The sequence below is a fragment of the Mus pahari genome, chromosome 10, assembly GCF_900095145.1.
Source record: "Mus pahari chromosome 10, PAHARI_EIJ_v1.1, whole genome shotgun sequence".
NCBI classification, from domain to species: domain Eukaryota; kingdom Metazoa; phylum Chordata; class Mammalia; order Rodentia; family Muridae; genus Mus; species Mus pahari.
In genome coordinates this window covers 48609536-48633891 of record NC_034599.1, presented here as the reverse complement: position 1 = coordinate 48633891, position 24356 = coordinate 48609536, and the positions used below count along the sequence as shown (strand labels likewise).

At 38.9% G+C, this 24356-nt stretch overlaps 1 protein-coding gene and 1 non-coding gene across 2 annotated transcripts in view; one reads left to right on the top strand and one right to left on the bottom strand.

Annotated features, from left to right (window-relative positions):
• Positions 1–24356, top strand: part of Cul5 (cullin 5) — a 49021-nt gene that overhangs the window by 20086 nt on the left and 4579 nt on the right. Inside the window, exons 4-17 of the mRNA XM_021206450.2 lie at positions 1282–1458; positions 3443–3584; positions 5303–5448; positions 5531–5611; positions 12774–12867; positions 13775–13905; positions 14101–14208; positions 15693–15757; positions 18674–18806; positions 20181–20312; positions 21884–22007; positions 22143–22318; positions 23026–23187; positions 23985–24103. Coding sequence (XP_021062109.1) covers positions 1282–1458; positions 3443–3584; positions 5303–5448; positions 5531–5611; positions 12774–12867; positions 13775–13905; positions 14101–14208; positions 15693–15757; positions 18674–18806; positions 20181–20312; positions 21884–22007; positions 22143–22318; positions 23026–23187; positions 23985–24103 — 1790 coding nt within the window. The remainder of the gene's footprint in view (positions 1–1281; positions 1459–3442; positions 3585–5302; positions 5449–5530; positions 5612–12773; positions 12868–13774; positions 13906–14100; positions 14209–15692; positions 15758–18673; positions 18807–20180; positions 20313–21883; positions 22008–22142; positions 22319–23025; positions 23188–23984; positions 24104–24356) is intronic.
• Positions 7978–8106, bottom strand: LOC115064892. Its single transcript, XR_003844716.1, has one exon. It is a non-coding gene; the product is annotated as a small nucleolar RNA SNORA61 (small nucleolar RNA).

The window sequence follows — 24356 nt, the reverse complement described above, 5'->3', positions numbered from 1 at the left end:
TCCTGGAACTCACTTTGTAGACCAGGCTGGCCTCGAACTCAGAAATCCGCCTGCCTCTGCCTCCCGAGTGCTGGGATTAAAGGCCGTGCGCCACCACGCCCGGCTTAGTACATACTTTTGGTCCCAGAGGGCAGAGGCTGGTGTCTGTGTTGGAAGCTAACCTGCACCACAGAGTGAGTTCAGACCAGCCCAGGGCTACATAGTGAGACCCTGCCTCACAAAAGGAGTGAGGGTGACAAACAAGGACTTAGGACAAAATACTTCCCTTAAGTGTATGCTGCCGAGAGGGTTAGTTTATAGCCTCAGCCACTAATTGCAGAGTATTTTCACCGCCCTCTGAAGAAACGGTATTGTTAACAGACAGACACTCCTGTTACTTCTCTTCTCAAACCCTGTTCACCTCCTCTCTTTCTTTCTCTCTTTTCTCTCTTTCTTCTCTCCCCTTCCACTTGTCTTGCCACTCCTAATAAACCTCTTTCACATGGGAAAAAAAAGAACAAAAACACAAAAAACAGCCCTGTTCATCATTACACATGAATTTTTTTTAATTTTAAGATTAATTTATTTTATGTATATGAGTACACTATAGCTGTCTTCAGATACACAGAAGAGGACATTAGATCCCGTTACAGATGGTTGTAAGCCACTATATGGTTGTTGGGAATTGAACTCAGGACCTCTGGAAGAGCAGTCAGTGCTCTTAACTACTGAGCCATTGCTCCAGCCCTACTTCTTCTGCCTCTGAGTTTGTCTGCTCTTGGATTTCATAAACTGATTGATCTTTTATGATCAGTCTTTACTTGGTATAATGTTTTAAAACTCAGCTATGTGTTCCCTTTGCAGGAGTACTGTTGGGTTGAGTTTTCCTATTGCCTCCTGTTTATCCTTAATCAGATAATGGGCCTTAACACTGTATTGTTGTTGTTACTTTGTTTTGTTTTTTGAGTTTATCTTGAAGGCCTGGCTGTGCTGGAACTTGCTTTGTAGAACAGGCTGGCCTCTAACTTAGACATCCTTCTTCCTCTTCCTACCGACAGCTGGGATTAAAGGCGTCCTCCACCATGCCTGGCTTACATTCCCTACTTTTTGACTGTTTTGGATAATGTGGCTATGAACATTTATGTACAGAATGTTTATTAGGACATGTGTTTAGTTTCTCTTAAACATAATACTTTGTACAGTAAATCATATATTTTCCAATTATTGTTTGGCTGAATACTGTTATTACTTTTTTCAAAGCATTTTAAGTTCATTTCAAGTTGATACAATTTTATTTTTCAGCGTGTACTGAGCCATCAAGATGACACAGCTTTGCTAAAGGCATATATTGTTGAATGGCGAAAATTCTTCACACAGTGTGATATTTTACCAAAACCTTTTTGTCAACTAGAGGTGACTCTATTGGGTAAACAAAGCAGCAATAAAAAATCAAATATGGAAGACAGTATTGTTCGAAAGGTATGTGTCTCACCCTGTTGTTTCCTGATATCACCTAATGCCCTAAATGTCATTCATTCATTCATTCATTCATTTATTAATTATGAGTGCACTGTAGCTGTCTTGAGACACTCCAGATCAGATCCCATTACAGATGGTTGTGAGCCACCATGTGGTTGCTGGGAATTGAACTCAGGACCTCTGGAAGAGCAGTTGGTGCTCTTAACCACTGAGCCATCTCTCCAGCCCCCCTAAATGTCTTTAGGAGGAAGGTGTTCGTTTTGATTTATGCCAGCTTTGCTCTCACATGCAGACTCTTTATGGCTGTTAGCTTTGTTTTTTCATGAAACTTTTTTTTGCATTCAAATTTTAGCTTCAGCTTTCCTTATCTTTGTATGTCCTCTTAAACTATAAGTCTGTTTTCAAACATAACTTCCTCAATTTTCTTCTTTTTAGCTTTTCCTTCAGTATCTTTTTTGTTTTATTTCTTTGTACTTTTTCTTGTGAATTAATTATTTATTTTCTCTTTGAAAAACCATTTCTTCTAACTTTCCATTTAATTATGCTGACCAACTGTAATCTTTATAGTTACTTTATGCTAGTTTAAGCTTGGTATATACTGTGTTTATTTCTGTATAGTGCATGTTTTCTGGTTAAAAGACTGCCTGGTACCTACTTGTGCTTTAGTCCTGTGTGCCACAGGGTTTCTTTCCACTCTAAGATAGTTTTTTAAATTGCTAGACCTATTTACCAGTAGTTACCTTCCTACTAGTGAGACATGAGTGAAACATACATGCTTCTGTGTGTGAGCACATACATGTTTCAGAAGCTCTACCACTAAGCTGCAGCTTCAGCCTTAACAAAAGGTGACAAATAAAAACTGCCATTTGAATTTCAAAAACTGTCTACTGTGATGGTTAGGTTAACAGACCAGTACCAGAATTGTGTGGTCTGGGTGTTACCATCCCATCCTACTCTTAAATTTTGCTTTATGTGAAGATACTATAAAATTAGATATACATGGTTTTTCAGTGCTAGAATTCACTGCAAACTGAAACATTGCTTTTTAAAGGCAAAAACCCTTTGGAGATGCTGTTTAATGTGTAGCCCATAACCTGACCCTCTTTTCTTTTGTTTTTGTTATTCCTTTCATTCTTACCATTTTTTTAAATTTGCCGTGAGGCTTACTGGTTTAACAATGCTGTGAGCATTTTTTTTCTGAGAGATTTGTTGGTTCAGATGTGGGCATGTTAGTGCCCCAACTCTCACCATATAAAGAGAAGTAGTAGTTCCTACTTGGGGACTATTGGCATTGTGTTAAATGCCATTAAATCTGTGGAAAATACACAGTGCAGTCCAGGGTATGTGGTAAGAGTTACAGAATTGTTTAACCTTTGTCACCACTTTCCCTGTTACTAATAACTGTTGGACAAAGTGACTTGCAGCATCAATGTTTGTTTACCAGTGTATATACTTTACTTCTATAATTTTGATAACCAGATAGTAGGAAGATACATATTTTTTTATTAAAACTATTAGTACAAACATGCATATGAGTATTCTAAACACAGTTTTCCATATATTACCATATTTAATTTTTATAACAAACACTTGATATTTGGCTATTAGTGTTTTGCACATGAGAAAAGAAATAAATAGCAGAGCTAGGAACCAAAATCTTTTCGGAAGAATTAGTTTTTTGTTTTTTGGATTTTTGAGACAGAGTCTCTATATAGTTCTGCTGTCCTGGAGCTCACTGTGTAGACCAAGCTAGCCTCAAACTCAAAGAGATCCTCCTGCCTCTGCCTCTGAGTGCTCAGATAAAGGTGTGTGTCATTCTGTTGGTCCTAGTTCTTTACTATTGGGCTAATATGTGACTCCCTAAAGGACCCAACACTGCAGATGTAGTAATAGGTTTTCCTTTCCTCCCATTTGCCCTGAGCCCTGTGTGTGGTACTTGAGATGTTAATTACTGAAAATGATGCTGTATTTTCTTCTTTCCCAGCTCATGCTTGATACGTGGAATGAGTCAATTTTTTCAAATATAAAGAACAGACTCCAGGATAGTGCAATGAAGCTGGTGCATGCTGAGAGATTAGGGGAAGCTTTTGATTCCCAGCTGGTCATAGGAGTGCGAGAGTCCTATGGTATGTTCCCAACTTTTGTAATCACATTTCCATCCTGGAAATCTTAGGATATTATAGTTTGGTCAGACTCCCATGTACTTTCTGTTCTAAATACTTTCTAATTTTAAAATCATACAGATGATATTGACTCTGTTTGAGAAACCTGCTAAATTCAAATGTAGTTTTTATATTTCCTCTTTATTAACTTCTTGGTTAACAACTTTCTGGTGTCCTAAATTAGAGAACTGTAAATTGCAACCTACAGCTCATGAAGGTAACTTTGTTTTATCTAGATGTTTTCAGAAATTAGGTTTTTGTGCACGTTCTCTGCCTCTAACAATGATGTTTGATCCTATTTACTCAAATACCTTGTCTCTTCTGACTTAGAGGATGCTTCCTCACCTTCATAATATCCGTATGCCCTGTCCCTTCCTACTTTTCAGACTAGGTTAAGTCCTCACATTTAATGGCTCCTAGTAATTGTGCCTTGTGCCTTCTTAGTGTAACAGTTTACTTAAGGGTCTATCTTACTGATGCTTCATTTTACTGAATTAGGGTACCTAACAAAATAGTACTCAGTAAATCTATTTGTTCTGTTTGTTGAAGTAATGAACTTTTTTTTTTTCTTTTTTCTTTTTGTTTTTTTCAAGACAGGGTTTCTCTATGTAGCCCTGGCTGTCCTGGAACTCACTCTGTAGACCAGGCTGGCCTTGAACTCAGAAATCCGCCTGCCTCTGCCTCCCGAGTGCTGGGATGAAAGGCGTGCGCCACAAACACCTGGCAAAGTAATGAACTGTAAATCATTTTTTAAAAAATGTTTTTATCCTATTTTGGGTTTTTTTTTAGATTTATTTATTTTATGTATATGAATACACTATAGCTGTCTTCAGACTCACCAGAAGAGGGCATTGGATCCCATTACAGATGGCTGTGAGCCACCATTGCTGGAAATTGAACTCAGGACCTCTAGAAAAGCAGCTAGTGTTCTTAACTGCTGAGCTATCTCTCCAGTCCTATTTTGGTTGTTCAATTAAGTCTTCAGATTTTCTTTACTATTATCATTGAAGTTGTTTTTATTTCATCTGTTACTGGTCTAGACCTCTTTAAATTCTACACCTAGACTTTTGAAATGATCCTCTTACAGTTAATTTTTTTCCAGTACTGGAAATGTAACCTTGGGCCTCACGTTTGTTCTGTCTAAGCTCTGCTAATAAACTGTTTCCTCAGTCCCCCTTTACATGCGTGTGCCATGCTGTATGTGTGTGGAGGTCAGAGAACACCGTGCAGGCTTCAGTTCTTTCCATGACGTATGACTCGGGTTGAATTCAAGCTATTAGGCATGACAGCAAGCACCTTTGCCTGTCACCATCACACCAGTCTACTGCTTAGTGGTATTTCAGAGCGGAGTCTCCCCACAGCTGTTCTTCACGTCCATTCTCTTAGGCAGCCTAATCAGTACAGTTGAGCTTTTGGGCTTCTGGGTATTTGATTTTCTTATCCTGACTATGAAAACCCTTGTTTATTCCTGCAGATTCAGTTAAAATAATCAGTTCAGAAGACAGTCTCTTCTTTTAAAAATACAATATTCCCCATGACTATAATATTTGTTAGTTCACTGCTTTGTGCTATTATCTTTGGAACTTTTTTAGAGTCACATAACCATACCTCAGTATGTTATTCATCGGTCATTCTTAAAATACTCAAAAATGATAAAAGTCACTTTCTTTTCTGTCTTTTAGTTAATCTTTGTTCCAACCCTGAGGACAAGCTTCAGATCTATAGGGATAATTTTGAGAAGGCATACTTGGACTCAACCGAGAGGTTTTATAGAACACAGGCACCCTCGTATTTACAGCAAAATGGTGTACAGAATTACATGAAATATGTAAGTCAGAATCCAGTGCATTTCATAATTTTGACTAGTCTGCTGATATTCTTAAAATGATTGCTATTTCGCTTCTGGACAGGCAGATGCTAAATTAAAAGAAGAAGAAAAAAGAGCACTCCGATACTTAGAAACACGACGAGAGTGTAACTCTGTGGAAGCAGTAAGTAATGTGACTGTGTACTTTCTGGGACTGTCTAAAGTCATAGAGCATAGGGACGGCAATGCACCAGTGACACCACTTCTTTGTTGTTGCTCTTATTTTTAATTTTATTTCACTTATTGAGTGTTTGCATGTATTTATGTATTCTGTTTGTGTCTTGTATCTTTGAAGATCAGATGGTCTTAGATATCTGGAACTGGTAGTTGTTTTGGGGTTTTTTGTTTGTTTGTTTGTTTGTTTTTAGACAGGTTTTTTCTGCCTGTCCTGGAAATCAATCTGTAGACCAGGCTGGTGGCCTTGAACTCAGAAATCCGCCTGCCTCTGCCTCCCAAATACTGGGATTAAAGGCGTGCGCCACCACTGCCCTGCTGGAACTGGTCGATTTAAATCAACATGTACATGTTGGGAATTGAACCTGAATTCTCTAAAAGAGCAGACTGTGCTCCTAACTGCTGAGCCATCTCCCCAGCCTCCCACACTGCTCTTTGTTATGTCTTTAACTAGTATTGGTAACTGGTTATAATACTCTTCCCAGGTGAGAGACACCATCTGCAAAGGTAGCCTGCTCTGTACTCTACCTTTACCGCATGCAGTATACAGTACTTCTGCTTTGCTCATCCTCCTTAAATAGGTTTTATTTATATCAAAAACACATGTTCTAGACATAGCTAAAAACAAATCCGTGGGATTTCTCATGACCTTTTTTGAGTTCTTCCGTCTTGATTGATAGTCATGCTAATTTATTCTTTGTTCAGATATAACACCAAGTAGAGCCTACTTGTTCATTATTCATAGTGTATTTGGATTTTAGTCATTAAAGTAATTTTGATGCAGGCAAAGAAAGGTGAAAAGTTGAGGCTAATTTAGTGGTTGTTTATAGAAAACTATAGAAATTTGTACCTAGGCTTGGACTTACTCAGAAGTCAGGGCCGTTTTTTGTGTTTTATTTTTTAAGATTTATTTATTTTATGTATATGAGTATACTGTAGATGTTTACAGACACACCAGAAGAGGGCATTGGTTCTTATTACAGATGGTTGTGATCCACCATGTGGTTGCTGCAATTTGAACTCAGGATCTTTGGAAGAGCAGTCAGTGCTCTTAACCACTGAGCCATCTCTCCATCCCCAACAGGGCCATTTTTTAAACAAGTATGCCATGATCAGAATTACTCTCTGTGGCCTGGGGAAGTGACTCTGTGAGTACTGTGCTTGCTGTGCAACTGAATTATGCTGTTACAGAGCAACTGAGTATAAAACATTTTAAAAATAACAAGTTCCAGGGAAGTGACTTATTAGTTAAAAATGAAAGCCCCATGACCTGGATTCAATTTCCAAAAACCCATGTAAAATGCCAGAGGCAGGAGGGGTACACCGTTGTAATCCCACCACTCCTAGGGCAAAGATGGCAGCCAGAGGCAAGAGAATTGCTAAGCAGCTTGAGAACTGACTTCTGAAAGCTGTCCTCTGATTTCCCCACGTTTATATGATTTACACACACACACACACACACACACACACACACACACACAAACACACACACAAATAACAAAAACAAACTGAACAGGCATATATGTTGTAATTTATAAATTGTTTACTGTATCTTAGCTTTCAGTATTTCAGTATGTTAAAGGCCTTGGATTTGATCTCTGTTACCCAAAATAGCTACATAAAACAAAATGACAATGAGGAAGAGGAGAAGGAGGGGGAGAAAAGGATAGTTTAGAAATGAAGCAGATGCCAGTAGTTACAGTGGTAGAAAAGATCTTAACCAAGCCAGAGAAGCCAAAAGAAATCAATTTTGAGAATAGCTTGTCATATAGAAAAAAGAATTAACTCTTGAATACATTACAGATGTCCTTGTTTGTTTGAGGGACTTTGATGGTAGTGTTAACCCAGAATCCTGGGCCAGCAGTAGGATGGTGCTCAACATCAAGCCTACTACTGACTTGAGTTCAGGCTTCCGGACCCACATGGTAGAGAGAACTGATACTTGTAAATTGTCCTGACCTCTACATATGTGCTGTCCCCTCCCTAAGTAAAATTATGATTTCCAAAATTTAAATAGAGAGAATTTAGGTAACTTTTAGTTTAACTCTTATTTTATAGCCAAGGCAAAAATAAATTAGTATTTACAAATTTATATAACTAATAATAACCAAATCTGTTTTGTTGCTTTCACTAAATTTCAGTGGAGTAGAATTAATTGTGCAATTAATTGAATCCCACTAAAAGAAAAGGTGCCCTACCATGCAGCTTTCTTTCATCTTTCACTGACTGTCAGTGTGTTCCTTTTTTTTTTTTGCAATACTACTGCCCAAAGGCATTTTTAATTCTCAAGTTAATCCCATTTTACAAAGAGCCCAGGGATGTTTGAATCTGGCCTGATGATCTCCAGCAGACTGCATCTCCATGAGGCCAGCTTCAGTGTGGTCTTCCTCCTTTACAACCACCAAGACCAGCGTTGAGATCTGATGGGGAAGGGAACCGGAGGGTGTGCTCCTACTTTTTTAAATGCTAGCTGTGCCCGTGGCAGCCTTACCTTTGAAGGGTTTCTAATCCTGGTGTAGCAGAGGGTAAAACATCAAGCACATCGATAACCTGTCCCACTTTGCAGATCCCTGGGGATAGCTTGCTCATCTCAGGGAAACAAATACAGGGGGAGCTGATGGCATTTGACCAAAAGCTTTCTTTTTTCTTCATGGAAGCTAGCACATGGAGACAGAAGGGGAATCTGAGATGAGAGAGGTGGTTGAACATCCATCCATTCAAGATGTTTTCACATAGCAAATATATATCTAGGTTCAACTATGTATATAGTATTTTGATAAATGGTATCAAAGAAGAAGAAATCTAAAAAAAGGTTTAAATGATTTCTTCTCAAGAAATGGACTTTTTTTGGTATAGGATGAGACTCATTTGAAGCAAGAAAAGAAATTAGCAATCTCTTCTTTTTGCCTGATGAAAATGATTTTCTAAGTGATTTTTTTAATAGATAGGGTCTGTACCATAATTTTAGGGGTAAAAGAACTTAATTGTTTTCATTATGTTTATTTTAAGTTTATATGTGTGTAGGAGCACATGTGCTACAGCATGCATCTGGAACTCAAAAGGATAGCTTGCCAGGACTGGTTCTACCATATAGGTTCCAGGGATCAAAACTCAGCCACCAGGTTCCATAATGCTTCCAAAGTCACACACACACATTTTATTTTGTTTCTTTTTTCCTAGTGGTGCTGGTGATCAAAACCATACCCCTCATGCATGCTAGGCAAACTCTCTGCTACTGAGCCAGGCCCTGGATTCCATAGTTGTTTATTTTATAATAGTCATTTGCTTCATTTCTTTTCCTCTTTCTTTCCCTCCCTAATCTCTTTTCTTCCTTCCTGTACTCTGGCATTTTTTATTTATTTATTTATTATATATAAGTACACTGTAGCTGTCTTCAGACACTCCAGAAGAGGGTGTCAGATCTTGTTACAGATGGTTATGAACCACCATGTGGTTGCTGGGATTTGAACTCTGGACCTTCGGAAGAGCAGTTGGGTGCTCTTACCCACTGAGCCATCTCACCAGCCCGTACTCTGGCATTTTTAAAAGAAATTTATGATATTATGCATACATATTGACTCGATACTGATGTAACATTACATATAAATACACTGTAATATACCTAGCCAGGTTTCTATTGGGAGCCATTTTTTCATTGTTTTTAGCTTCTTATAAGAAGCCTGGTCTACAGAGTGAGTTCCAGGACAGCCAGGGCTATACAGAGAAACCCTGTCTCGAAAAACCAAAAAAAAAAAAAAAGGAGAAGGAGAAGGAGAAGAAGGGTTTGCTGGGGGCTGGAGAGATGGTTCAGAGGTTGAGAGCACTGACTGCTCTTCCAGAGGTCCTGAGTTCAATTCCCAGCAACCACACGGTGACTAACAACCATCTATAATGAGATCTGATGCCCTCTTCTGATGTGCAGGCAGAACAGTGTGTATTTAATAATTAAATCTTTAAAAGAACGAAAGAAAAGGAAGAAAGGTTTGCAACTACAGATACATCCTTCCTTACACTTTGCACTCTCTTGGGATGGAATCTCCTGGAAAAGAGACTGCTGAAGAGAGTATCCTATCACCCATACACCAACTGCTATTTAATTCCAAACTGACATCTGGATTGTTAAGAGTTCTTATTCGAATCTATCTGTACAGACCTATATTTTATTGGTTTTTAATATTCCTTTACTTTCCTAGTATAATAAATTTTATAAAGATTTTCTGTACATTTAAAAATTATTGGGTTGGTGCTGGAGGAACGGTTCAACAATTCAGAGCACTAGTTGTTGGGTTTGCTTATCAACACCACATGGCGTCTCACAACTACCAGTAGGGAATCCCAACACCAGCACCCTCAAAACCTGCAGCCAAACCACATATACACATAACATACAGGTTAGAAGAGGTAGAGATCACTGTGGTGCTGGAGAGATGGCTCAGTAGTACAGCACTCATTGCTTTAGCAGATGACACAGATTTTGCTGTCAGCACCCACATAGCAGTGCACAGCTCTGTAACTTCAGAATGGAGTCTGATGTTACCTTTTCACAAATGCCAGGCATACATACAAAACACATAGATAAATTCTTACCCATAAAATAAATCTTTTTAAAAATCATGTATAAAGCTGGGTGTATTTATTGTTGCTTTCTTTTGTAAGTTCATGTCATTTTTTCAGATGTATCACTCTGAATCTGTTACTTAAAAACCACTTCTTGAATCTGAGTACTTGTGGAGCAGAGGCAGTTGGATGTCTGGGATCAGGTCAGCCTGGTCTACATAGTGAGTTTCCGGACAGCTAGGGCTACACAAACCTTGTCCAAAATCCAAAATATCATTATTTCCTATTCCTAATTAAAGGCCCTTCAGAATCTGGCCTTTGCCTGTATGTCATACTCAATATTATTCAAAATAGTTGGACAAAGTGGCACGGAAACCAAGACTATAGCTGTGGACAAAGCACAGCCCTGTCCTTATGAAGTTTACTGAGTGTAGCGTTCATGTAGGTATTTCACTTATGTACTTACTTATTAACTGAACTTCTTTTATGCATTCTCCTATTTTGTGAGTGATATACATAATTGTAGGTACATAATTAGGTTTCCAGAAGGGCTGTAGGCTCATGGAAGATAGCCTGGCTGTTATGGTGCATGCCTTTAATCCCAGCACTCAAGAGCCAGAAGTAGGTGGGTTTCTGAGTTGTAGGCCAGCCTGGTTTACAGAGGGAGTTCCAGGAGTATACAGGAAAAAAAAATAGGTGTTTCTTTGATGAACTTGTACTCCACGTATAGACATGTTCTCTTAGTATATCAAGAGGGATTGCACGTCATAAAAGCATATTCCTGTCTTTCAGCTGTAGCACCAATCCTTGTGAATTAGCTGTTTAGTGTTGTGGTTTGACCTCTCACGGCTGCTCTCACCACTTTGTGAGACATGGTCTTACTTAGCACATGCTGGCGTCTCCACTTCCTGTTCAGTTAAGGATGGCTATGAATCTTGAGCTGACTTTCTTCCATCTCCCATGTGCAAGGATCGTAGACACATACCACCATGCCTTACTCAGCCCATGTCTCCATATGTTAAGAAGACAATTTATAAGGCTGCTGATTACTTGGGAGGATTGAAGAGATGGATCAGCAGTTAAAAATACTGGTTGCTCTTCCAGAGGACCCACATAATTAGGTTCCCAGAAGGGCTGCAGTTCACTTCCTGAACTTATAAGGCAGCTTGCTACCATTTGTAACCTCAATTCCAGGGATTCTGATGCCCTTTTCTGGCCTCCTTGTGCACCAGGAATGGGAGTGGTACTCTGATATACAAACACGCATATACATATAAAATAGAAGATACTTGTTAGAAATATTTGAATGTTTCAAACTAGACACTGCCTCATCTACCAGATCCCTTTCATTGAGGCAGTTACTAAATTCTGTGTAATTGTCTTGCTCTTTTCAATTTGACTTCCCATTTAAATCTTGTAAACCACAATAAGAAGTACATTTTATGTTTATGTATATTTATACATGAAATATCTTAGTATATATGCTTATATGTATGTCTGTAATTTATTTGTACATATCTGCAACAAAAGTTTTATGGAATTATGATCATTGTTTTGAGGTGTGATATATTCTGCTGTTTTGTTGTTTTATTTTTGTATTGTTTTATGACTTTCTTGGTTTTGGAAATGGGGTCTGGCTGCCTGAGTTTCCCAAGTGCTGGGATTTAAGGGGTTTGCTACCATATCTGGATTTACTATTCTATAACATTAAAAATAAATAGTCATAGCACTTAAACCTGTCTTTACAACATTTTGAAATACAACAGGCTAGATTTTTGGGATCTGAAAATTCTGGATTGCCAATAACAACAAGTTTATGTGCAACATTTATTGGAACAGGAGACATTTAAGTGACTGGGCCGTACACTTATCTGTTTGTTCCTTCATATGATTAAACTTAGCTGGTTTTCAACTGATCTCACTGGGCAGGTACATGTTGGGTGTTGGGTGTGGGCCTAGCACGAAGGCTCAGCTGTTAAGAAAGCACTGTTGCTGCTGAGCACCTTCATAGGCAGTTCACAGACAGCTGGAACTCCAGTTCCAGGGATCGCATGGCCTCTGATGGCACCAGCCATGCTCACAGGCAAAACATTGTTTTATTTATTCATAAATTTTATTTATGAATAGCATAAAATTAATTAGTGTTTAAGGGGAGGATGTCGGTCTATGGTCAAATGACATCCCTCAGCAGGTGAGGCAGAACTTTTTACCATATTGGGCAAGAGGCTGTTAACCATGTGTGTATTATTTTTAAATGTTCATGTATGTTTGGATTATATGTAGAATTAAAATTCTAATACAGATTTCACCAGATAAGAGAAGTTAGCTAAAGTTTATTTTGTTTGTAACCTAAGTTCTGTGGTTTTTTTTTTTCCTTTACTTTGGTACAGTAGTATGGTGTATTCATTGACCCATACTTGACAGCAATCCTGCATGAAGGTAGATAAAGTCTACTTTCAATGTACTTACTTTTCTTTTTTCTGTTCAGCAGTATGATTTGACGCATTAGTGTGCTGTAAAGCGTATAGTAGCTGTTACTGTTCTTTCTGTTTCAGCTCATGGAATGCTGTGTAAATGCGCTGGTGACCTCGTTTAAAGAGACGATTTTAGCAGAATGCCAAGGCATGATCAAGAGAAATGAGACTGAAAGTAGGTAAAATCTCACAAAGACAGAAGAGGGTCCCTTAAGTACGTCACCTGATTAATCGCTAATAGTCCGTTCTTGTAGATGGAGGTGCGTGTCCTCCTATATATACCAATACTCACTGTTTGGGAAGGCTTTTGTCTTTTTTTCCTTGAAGATGAACTGTGCTTTTACAGACTAGTATAAGTTGTAGACAATGTAGAAGAGAACTGGGTATTTGACTTGTATAGAAATTTGGTGCATCTTTTTAGAAAACAATAAAGATGGTTCAGTAGGCCTGCTGACCTGAGCTCAGCCTCCAAGGCATAGGTGGTGCAAGGAAGGCTTCCAGATTGTCATCTGACTTTGACATGCTTAGGGTTTGCACTCACGCATGTATGTACACATGCTCTCTCACACACCAGCACTAAGAAACTAGTTTTTAGTATAAAACTTAAAACTTAAGACATGACATGTTAGTGTTTATCCTACCCAGCAATGCTGGCCCACAACTTTAATTGGAGCACTCAGGAGGTAGATGCAGGCAGATCTCAAGATTGAGGCCAGCCTGTACTATAGCATGGGTTCCAGGACAGCCAGGGCTACAAGGTGAAACCCTATTGTGAAAACAACAATTAAAAACAAACAAAACTTTTCTCTTAAATTTTAGATTAATTATAGTTACGGAATACTAATAATATATTTCAAACTCCCAAGTAACATTTCTTCAGAATCTTATGACTGAAGACATTGCTGCCAATAGTGCCACACACCTTAGGAGGCAGAGGTAGGTCGGTGGCTGTGAGTTTGAGGCCAGCTAAGGCTACATAGTGAGACCCTGTCACAAAATAAAAAACAGAAGGCCACAGACATTAATCAAGAAAGAATTTTATTCTTATAAAGTAATTATATGAGTGTGTTGTGTCCTTTCAGAATTACATTTGATGTTTTCATTGATGGACAAAGTTCCTAATGGGATAGAGCCAATGCTGAAGGACTTGGAGGAGCACATCATAAGTGCTGGCCTAGCAGACATGGTGGCAGCTGCTGAGACCATCACTACTGTAAGTTCCTTCAGTGGCAGTGATGCGTACATCCAAAGTCACATCTACAATAGTGATTGAAACAGCAAAATAGTAAATGGTAACATCATTCAGATTTACTTTTAAGAAAATAATTTTCCCCAAGCTTAAACCTTAGTATTTTATTAGAATAGTATTTTCTTTTAAAAGCTAATATAAAAAACATTTTGTTTCCAGGACTCGGAGAAGTATGTGGAGCAATTACTTACACTGTTTAATAGATTCAGTAAACTGGTCAAAGAAGCTTTTCAGGATGATCCTCGTTTCCTTACTGCAAGAGATAAGGTGATCTTCTCTTTGTGGACATATTTGTATAATGACTGAGTATAATACTGCTGAGTTGAGAACTAAGAATGTGGGAACTCGAATTTTCTGTAGCTCATGGCAGCTCTATTTTTTACATTTGGCTTAGTCTTTTTGTATCATTGTGAACTAGGATTCAACCAGGAAGCTTTTCCCTCCTTCATTTTTCCAGGGATATTGTCCTGTGTTTTGAAGGTTCCTGCTGGTTGAATTTTTCTTCATTCTCCCTTTAAGACCTGCCTTGCTACACTGCTGCTCTCCATGGCTCATCCTAAGCAGAGCCATATCCATATTCATTCATTCTCATATTCTCTCTCTCTCTCTCTCCTCTCTCTCTTCTCTCTCTCTCTCTCTCTCTCTCTCTCTCTCTCTCTCTCTCTCTCTCTCTCTCTCTCTCTCTCTCTCTCTCTCTCTCTCTCTCTCTCTCTCTCTCTCTCCCATGTTCTGTTTTGTTTTTAGACAGGGTTTTTCTATGTAGCCATGGCTGACCTGGAACTCACTCTGGAAACAGACAGGCTGGTCTGGAACTCAGAAATCCACCTGCCTCTGCCTCTGAGTGCTGGGGTTAAAAGCGTGTACCCACCACCCTCTGGCTGATACCTTTTTCTTTAATATATATTTATTTATTTTGGTGGGGTAAGAGAGGGTGTGTATGCTGAGCTGTATTCGAGTATGGAGATCAAAGGACAACTTCCTAGAGATGGTTCTCTCAAAACGAGGGCATCAGGCTTAGCAGCAACTGCCTGTACCTGTTGGGCCACCTCTGTCCTTTGGAGCTCCTGTGAGAGTCCCTTTAAAGTTAGCTGTTTTTGTGTGTCATAGGAACATTAGCATTGCATCTTCTCTGATTGTCACAGTTTTCTCAGTGAGATGAGAGAAGGTACCACTTGCTGAGGGTGGACACTGGGAAGCAAATGCTGGCAGTTTGAGGGAAAGGAGGCAGAACAGCATGGTGTTTAGGAGGAGGCTGACCAAGGGCGGGTAGGGACTCCAACCTTACTGGGGACCACTGCTAGATAGGATAATGGTAACTGACAAGGAGTGTGCTGGGATGTTTGAAACTGTCCCCTAGGAGGGGACCAGTGAGGTAGCTGAGGATGTGTCAGTTGTCATGGTGTCTTTTCTCTAGGACATGTCAAAGTAGAGGAGAGCCCCACACCACAGCACACACACACGGTGCATCCTGTGCCTACCCCTACATCAATAATAATAATGTTTTATTTTAAAAAATTACTGAGGCAAAAAAAGAAAAAAGTTCCTGAGTAAAAATTAAAATTGAGTTGGATATAAAAGTCAGTAATAGTGTATGTATTTTACAATCTTCCTGCAGTTCCAGCACAACAAAAAAATAAGTAAACTGAGAAAAATACTTGATTCATTCAGATTTACTTGTATCATTGAACATGTCGTTTCTATATTTTAAATATTAAATCTCATTCCATTCCAAATTGGGTTTTATTTTACAGGCATATAAAGCAGTGGTTAATGATGCTACTATATTTAAACTTGAATTGCCTTTGAAGCAAAAAGGGTAAGATTTTAAACTTTTTTTTTTTTTAAATAATTCAAGTCTGGGAGACTATATTACATATTACTGGGCTACTGGGGGAGCTTGGGGCACTGTTTCCCTGCTTGGGTATTACTTGGGCTTGCTTTTAAGTTTGTTGCTGTTTTGTTTAGTTTTTGAGACAAAGTCTTTAGCCTTGAATGGTCTCAACCCCACTATGTAGCCAGGGAGGACCTTAAAAGACTCCCTAATCTTCCTGTCTCTACTTCTGAGTGTTGGGATTACAGATTCAGTGCACTGTGCCTGGTTTATTCAGTTTTGGCAAACGAATTATTAGAGTATCCTATCCAGGGCTTTCTGTATACTAAGCAAATATTCAACCTGCCAACTGAGCTATATCCTTTACCCCCCCCCCTTTTTTTTTAATGTATATGAGTGTGTGCCTGGTATCCATGTATGTTAGAAGATAGCCTCAGATCTCACAGAAGTAGAGTTAAAGCTATTTGTGAGCCGCCATGTGGGTCCTTTGGAAGAGCAGCCAGAGCTCCTAATCACTGAGGCACCTCTAAGTTTCATATCCTTTATCTTTTGGTTTTTTATTTGTCTGACTGTGTAGCCCTGACTAGCCTTTAACTTATGTAGATCAGGCCCAGTTGGCTACAAAAATCATTATTCCTCCAACCCTGCTTGGATTAAAGGCATGTTCTATCACAACTGGCTTTTTCTGTGTCTTTTGAGAATGTTTGTCTACAGAACCTCTTGCATCCAGTTCAGAAGTGTTGCATACCTTACTGTTTGGCTTTTGTTGTTGTTCTTAAAAATTTTGCTACCTGTTGCTATTAAAATTCTTCAACTTAGAATTTTTTTGAATCTCCTTTGTACCAAAATACTGTTTTAGAAGTTAGAAAATACCTTTTGTTCCAAGTCTTTAGAATCTCTCCCTTTATTAGTCACTAAAAGTTTACTATTCTGAAAGCATACAAAATGACTTTATTCTCATGATATAAGAAAGGAAATAAGTTTTAATGTAAAGTATGAATTACCGTTTTTAATACATTATCCCCTTAATAAAGCATTTGTCTACCAAGTATGAGGCCCTTGTTTGATCTCCAGCTCAGAAGGAAGTAAACAGGTGAATTGGTAAGGGAATGCATGTACCATGAAGGCAGAAGAGAGAGAGAGACTGGATGGAGAAGAAAGGAGGAGCAACTAGTTGGAGCAGGGATGGGGGATGCACAAAATGTCAAAATAAAGCCTATTAGTGAGCCTACAAAACAGTTCAACTGATGAAGAGCCAGACAGTCTGAGTTCAGTCTTAGAAATCCCACATGAGATGAGAGCTACCTCCTGTAAATTCTCCTCTGACTACCATGTAACTACCACACACAGTAAAGGGATTAATTAAATAAATAAAAGGAATTCATTACTTTTCTATACTAAATTTAAACCACAAGTTAAAAGGAAAATAAGTCTCTTCATAAAGTGAACTAGTTTGTGCTAAGTAAAATTTAGAGAAACATGGAAACTTAGAATTTGGACTACTAGGGAGCTGGAGAGATGGCTCAGTGGTTAAGAGCACTGTCTGCTCTTCCAGAGGTCTTGAGTTCAATTCCCAGCAACCACATGATGGCTTACAACTGTCTATCCTGTCTGATGCACTCTTCTGCCATGCAGGTGTACATACAGATAGGGCATTCATTTACATACAATAAATAAATCTTAAAAAGAATTTGGACTACTAATTAATTTGACTTAGGTACAGCATCCCTTCTTACAGTTTATAGCTGAAAATTAGCATTTCATAGAAGTTTGGTGTGTGGTGTGTTCCTTTAATTTAGCACTCCTGAGAGTACAGTGAGGGCATCTTGAGTTTGAGACCAATCTGGACTTTATAGATCCTGTCTTCCAAAATAATAAAAGAACACTCCTTTAATCTGAGCACTGCAGAGTCAGAGGCAGGAAGATCACTTGAATTTGAGGCCAGCCCAGCCTGCAAAATGAGTTCCAGGACAGCCAAGACTATACAGAGAAACCCCGTAAAAAATAAAAACAAACAAGCAAGCAAAAAAAGCAAAGAGGGGCTGGTGAGATGGCTCAGTGGGTAAGAGCACCTGACTGCTCTTCCGAAGGTCTGGAGTTCAAATCCCAGCAACCACATGGTGGCTCGTAACCATCTGTAACAAGATCTGATGCCCTCTTCTGGAGTGTCTGAAGACAGCTACAGTGTACTTACATATAATAAATAAATAAATACATCTTAAAAAAGAAAAGATAAAAATAAAATCTTAAAAATTAAATAATGTGAAAGGCGCAAAGATTTATTGTTTTGTCAGCTCATGATGGCAACGAGGGTGTAACGGCAGATTGCATCACAGCTGGTAGGAAATAGTGACACCAGAAATAGGCCAGGGAAGATACAGCCTTGAAGGATGCCCATGCCTACACCTGACCTGATGACCTACTTCCTGAATGAGGCCATGACTAGTAGTCTCTTCACAATTTGAATCCATAACAGATGATACCAGAGACTAATCCTAACTGGAAACAACCCTCACGGATACAGCCATTGAGTGTATCTCAATGAAATCAGGTAAAGGTAAACTTGTAGCAGTATCCTGACTCCTCAGGCACTTACTTGTGAGGAGGACACAAGGGGTTGATGCTAGGCCTGCCTGTGCTTCTGCGGAGAAAACCTGGAATGAGGTGCGTGCAGCACAGGTTGAGCCTGGGATTAAAGTGATCACCTCTTCCCATGCAGAGTGAGGGTGAACCCACTCTTAGCATATGTCCTCTTGTTTGTGTCCTCATGATTCTCTCACACACAGTGCCATTGCCAACTCTCCATCACCAGTGCTGTGGGTACAAAGAAAGATCATTTTCCAGGCAGATATTTAGGTGATTTAGTATTCCAGTAAAGGACAGCTACGATTTCTTTTCTAGAGTGGGGTTGAAAACTCAGCCGGAGTCAAAATGCCCGGAGTTGCTTGCCAATTACTGTGACATGTTGTTAAGGAAAACGCCATTAAGCAAAAAACTAACATCTGAGGAGATTGAAGCAAAGCTTAAAGAAGTGGTAAGTCCATTTTTTATTTCATTTCTTTATCAGTAAATATTTGTTTTCTGTAGTAGGAAAGGAAAATGTTTGTCTCCAAATCAGTGTGCTCAGATGAAGGAGGCGCTGTGACGTTATAGCTCGGCGGAGTGGAGTACTTGCTGTGCAGGCATGAGGACCTGAGTGTGGACCCCCTGCACTCACATCAAAACACCAGGTGCTTTGTGTGGTGGTGTGCAGCTCTGCCCAGCACTGGGGTGAGCATGTGATGCCAGAGACAGGAAGAGTACAGGGCTCACTGACTAACCAGTCATATTGAACCAGTGAGCTCTAGGTTCAGTGGAAAACCTTGTCTCAAAAATTAAGGTGGACTGGAGAAATGATCTATAGTACCAAGTTCTCACCACTATCTGCAACTCCAGTTTTAGAAGTTCTGACATCCTCTTCTGACTTCCACAGGCTCTACCTGGAGGAACACTCATACACATAAAATATATTTAAAGAAGTAAGGTGCAGAGAAATAGAAGAAGGTGTCAGATGTCAACCTCTGGCCTCTATAACACACACATGCACACTCCACACAGATAGAAATGTATTTATTTGTAAATATTATAAAGTTTTACAGTGTAACACACTTCATAAGGTATCTTTCTAGTTCCTTGGGTCCTCGAGGTTGGTTGTTAGTAACATTATTTAAGCTCAGGAATGCAGAGAGGTTGGTAAGATGAGAGAAATACCATACACATACAGACAGGAAGGCCTCGGGAGGTGATTGCTGTCACAAAGGGAGGGGATAAGATGTGCTGAGAAGTTACTGCTAGTTTTCCCATAAGGTCTTTTGTTTGTTTGTTTGTTTTTTTGGTTTTTCGAGACAGGGTTTCTCTGTGTAGCCCTGGCTGTCCTGGAACTCACTTGTAGACCAGGCTGGCCTCGAACTCAGAAATCCTCCTGCCTCTGCCTCCCGAGTGCTGGGATTAAAGGTGTGCGCCACCACGCCCGGCTTCCCATAAGGTCTTATCACATTTATATACAGTCTGAAAAATTTGGACTAGTAGGAAGTTAAAGATTAGTTGGTTTAAAGTCTCAAGTGTGTAGCTAGACATGCAGGAGGCAAAGGTAGGTGAATCTCTGGGCTTGAAGCTGGCCTGGTGTACATAATGAGTTCCAGGACATACCCTGTCTCAAAAATAAATGGATGATTGAGTAGAAGCAAGATTTGCTGTAGAACAGATTTGCTGTTGAAGCAGTTACTAGAATTAGTTTTTCAGAGATGAGTACACTTATAGGCCTGTCTTTGTAAATCTCTTCATCTTTGCTGTTGGGGATATAGAAAGGTCTATGTGAAAGAAATGGCTGAGCATATAAGAATTGAAAGTAATTTTGTCTTCTGTGCAGCTCTTGGTACTTAAATATGTACAAAACAAAGACGTTTTTATGCGGTATCACAAAGCTCATCTCACCCGACGTCTCATATTGGACATCTCTGCTGATAGTGAGATTGAAGAAAACATGGTAGAGTGGCTAAGAGTAAGTACAACAATTTTTAAAAAGTTTATTGGTGGTGTGGTCTGTTAAATAGGCCCCTCACTGTTTTGTCCCAGGTTAGTGCATGTAGAAGAGAAAATAGCTAGAGAGGTGCAAGTGTCTTATTAAATAGAATTGCCAGTGTGGGGAGGCCTCAGAAGCTATTCCAGAGAGATGTGGACGGCCCAAAAAGAGTGTAGTAGGGTGTTAAGGTGGAGAGAAGAAGCAGCTGAGAGAATCAAATTTGGTGGGTGGCAGAAGCCAGCAGAAACAAATAATCCATACATTCCTTAGGACAGTCAGCCCAGCAGCTTGGTAAGGAGCTGCTGAGTTCCTTGGGGAGGGAACTCATTTAAGTCACTGCCTTGGTTTCTACAAAAGATGAATGAAAAAAAAAAAAAGAAAGAAAAAGAAAAGGATGTGACTGCTGTTGTAGGTGTGGTGTAAGCACATTGTAAGCTTATTGTAAGCAAAAGGGAGACACAGCCAGAGGCAGACACAGCTGGGAGAGTCCAGCGTGGTCCTGACCCTGAGCCATGAGAGGAGAGAGGAAGGTGAAGGGAGAGACTGGAGCCAGATTTAGCAGCCAGGAGGCCAGAGGTACAGAATGGGGCAGATAACCAAAATGTCTGGAATAGGGGGCTGAGGGATGCCAGGAGAACCTGGAGGCCAGTAGGCACCTTGGTTGACTGTCTTGGATCTGAAATTTAACAGACTCCTACCTTGGCAGGGGTTGCATTCAGATGGTCAGTCCTTCCAGCAAGCACCTTTACCTGATGAGCATCTCACTTGCCTAAAGTGGTTTTCTTTCTTTCTTTTTCTTATGTTTCTGTTATTGATACAGCATATTATTCATATGCATACTAAAGTAATTGTTTTAGTATTGCTATTAATGTCAGGCAGATTCATTTTATAAGAATATTTAGTAAAATATATAAATAGTAGTATCTAATAAAGTGAATTTTCTTAATTTTAATCTTGCTTTCTTTTTACTGTTGTACTTTCATTTCCACTCACTCTCAATTTTAACTGATTTTACTTAAGTAATATCCAGGACAAAACGGCCACTTTTATTAACCATGTCTGGTAAGAAATGCTTAACTATAGACATATTTGTAAATAAATAGTAACCACTGTAACTTTTTAAGAGGCTGGAGTGGTAGTTCCTAACTGTAAATAAAGGAAGTGTAGAGGCTTAGAGGATCATCGTCCTCTAATTTGTCAAGGTCATCCTGATGAATGGGTTTGTTCTTTTTAGTTGGTGGCCATGCCCATAGAACCTTACACATGCTCTGACTGATCTGTACCAGTGACATCCTTCTGTCATTTGTCATGACCCCGTGGATTGAGGAGTTAAAGGTGTAGGTTTCAGTCCATGCAAATACATTGACTTTACATAGTGTCAACAGTAGTTGGGGTAGGAGCTGATTTTAGCCACACTGTTGTAACTGAAATCCATGCATACTGGAATTGAACAAAGCATAGAGTACCAAAACTACTGTTGATTTAATACGAATCATGTAATAGTACTACACTATATATAATTAGTATCTGTCTGTCTTTTATTTTCATAGGAAGTTGGTATGCCAGCAGATTATGTGAACAAGCTTGCTAGAATGTTCCAGGACATAAAAGTATCTGAAGACTTGAACCAAGCTTTTAAGGAAATGCACAAAAATAATAAGTTGGCATTGCCAGGTATTATTTATAATTACATATAAGTATATTTTTAAGTTAAAAAACTCTTTTAACAAAACCTTTCTTAAATAAGACTTTTCACCAAATTTTAACTTGTCTCAAAATATTTATAATTTCTGATTTTCTTACCTGCAGCTGATTCAGTTAATATAAAGATTTTGAATGCTGGTGCTTGGTCTAGAAGCTCTGAGAAAGTCTTTGTCTCACTTCCTACTGAACTGGAGGATTTGATACCTGAAGTAGAAGAATTTTACAAAAAAAATCATAGTGGTAGAAAATTACATTGGCACCATCTCATGTCAAATGGAATTGTAAGTAGATGGGCTGTCGGCTTGGGTATTAGTAGAAAGAGTTACTTAAGGGCTGGAGAGATGTTTCAGTGGTTAGGAACTCTGCTTTTCCAGAGGATCTGGATTCAATTCCAGACTACCACATAGCAGCTCACATATTTATAACTTCAATCCCAAGGAGATTTGATGCCCTCTTCTGGCCTCTATAGGCACTACACATATGCGGTGCATAGGCATATATGCAAGCAAAACACCCACACATGTACAATAAAGTAAAAACCAAAAAAAAAAAAAAAGGTAAGAACAAGAATAGTGGCTCTGTCCCTAGTTTTCAGGACTGTAGTTTTCATCATTGTGTTGCTTACCAAACAAACCTCCTGACTGTAGAATCCAGTCTGATCCCCAACCCTCTCTGTCTCCCTGCAAAAAGGAGGGCAAGAAGGGGGAACCTTCTTTTAAGGCAACTGATAAACATTTTCCTCACCTCACCATTTCTGCTTTAAACACATTGGACAGAATGAAGTCACATGACCACATTGAGCTGCAGGGAAATCTGGGAGATGCATTGTATGTATGCTAAGATTATTACCTATGAGTAAGGAAAAATGGGTCTTGGGGAAAACTAGCAATTTCATTTTTTCCTATAGTATCTTATGTGTATTTACTAGGTATTGGAGAAGGCTTCATGAACAAATGAGTTACTTATTAAAGCCCATTATCTATTACAGATAACATTTAAAAATGAAGTAGGTCAGTATGATTTGGAAGTAACCACGTTTCAGTTGGCTGTGTTGTTTGCATGGAACCAAAGGCCTAGAGAGAAAATCAGCTTTGAAAATCTAAAACTTGCAACGGAACTTCCTGATGCTGAACTTAGAAGGACATTATGGGTTTGTTTTATCTTCTGTTTGGCTTTGTTTTTAAAATAACATTGTGTCACATAGCTGGGAATATGTAGATGGCTTATAAAATTGGATTTTTGGTGCTGAGAGTTCAAGCTCCGGCCTTGTACACGTTAGGCATACATTCTACCACTGAACTACATAACTAAGCTATTGTAAATTTTTTAAATTCATGACACTCTAAATATGACTTTCAACACAAAATGCACAATATTGAGGAATTTATATAAAAAACAATATGAAAAGAGGCTAATTACCAAAGTAGAAAAGGAAAGAGGGAGAGATTGAGCTGGTGTTAAATGTGTTTAAGGAGTTCCAACAAAGACATACTACAGTTAAGTTTTATAACCAAAGTGAGTTAGTTCTTCTCAGTTTATAAACTGTGCTAATGCTTTCTTAATTACAACTGCATTTAGTTCTGACTCTAATATGAACTCCAGAATAAACCGTTTCCCTGGACACAACTGCCTACATATTACTGGCAGGTAGTTTACTGTAGTCCTGTGTATCAGTCCTAATTGCTGTGTCACTCATTATCTAAGAGAACATTGATTGCTTTCTCTGAGCAAGCTCTTTCCTTTCCCCTCTTTATTATGCCTCTACATTGCCATATGCTTGGAGGTACTACATACAAGTTTGGATTGGGATTTCGTACATTTGTACATACATAATTTACTGCATGAGTTTGAGTTATAGACTGTCTAGAAGTCATTCTTGCCTGTGTGGGAGAGTTGAATTATAATTCCATATAACTTACTGTGTTAATTGTTTTCTTTTCTTCATAGTCTTTAGTAGCTTTTCCCAAGCTCAAACGGCAAGTTTTGTTGTATGACCCTCAAGTCAACTCACCCAAAGATTTTACAGAAGGCACCCTCTTCTCAGTGAACCAGGACTTCAGTCTCATGTAAGTAGGCTCGCGCTGCTGCACGGTCCAGTGCTTTATTTTTATTGAGGTGATTGTTTGTCGTATGTGATGTTAAAAACAGTAAATGAATAGTATTACCACATCTGTTGTCATTTCATTTTTTAATTAAAAAGTAAAGACCAAAAGGTAGAGGGGCTGGATAAAACAGCTTCATTTAGGCAGAGCTGTTTATATGCAGACTCAATCAGATAAAGCTGCATAAAAATTTTGCTTTAATTATTATTATCATTAT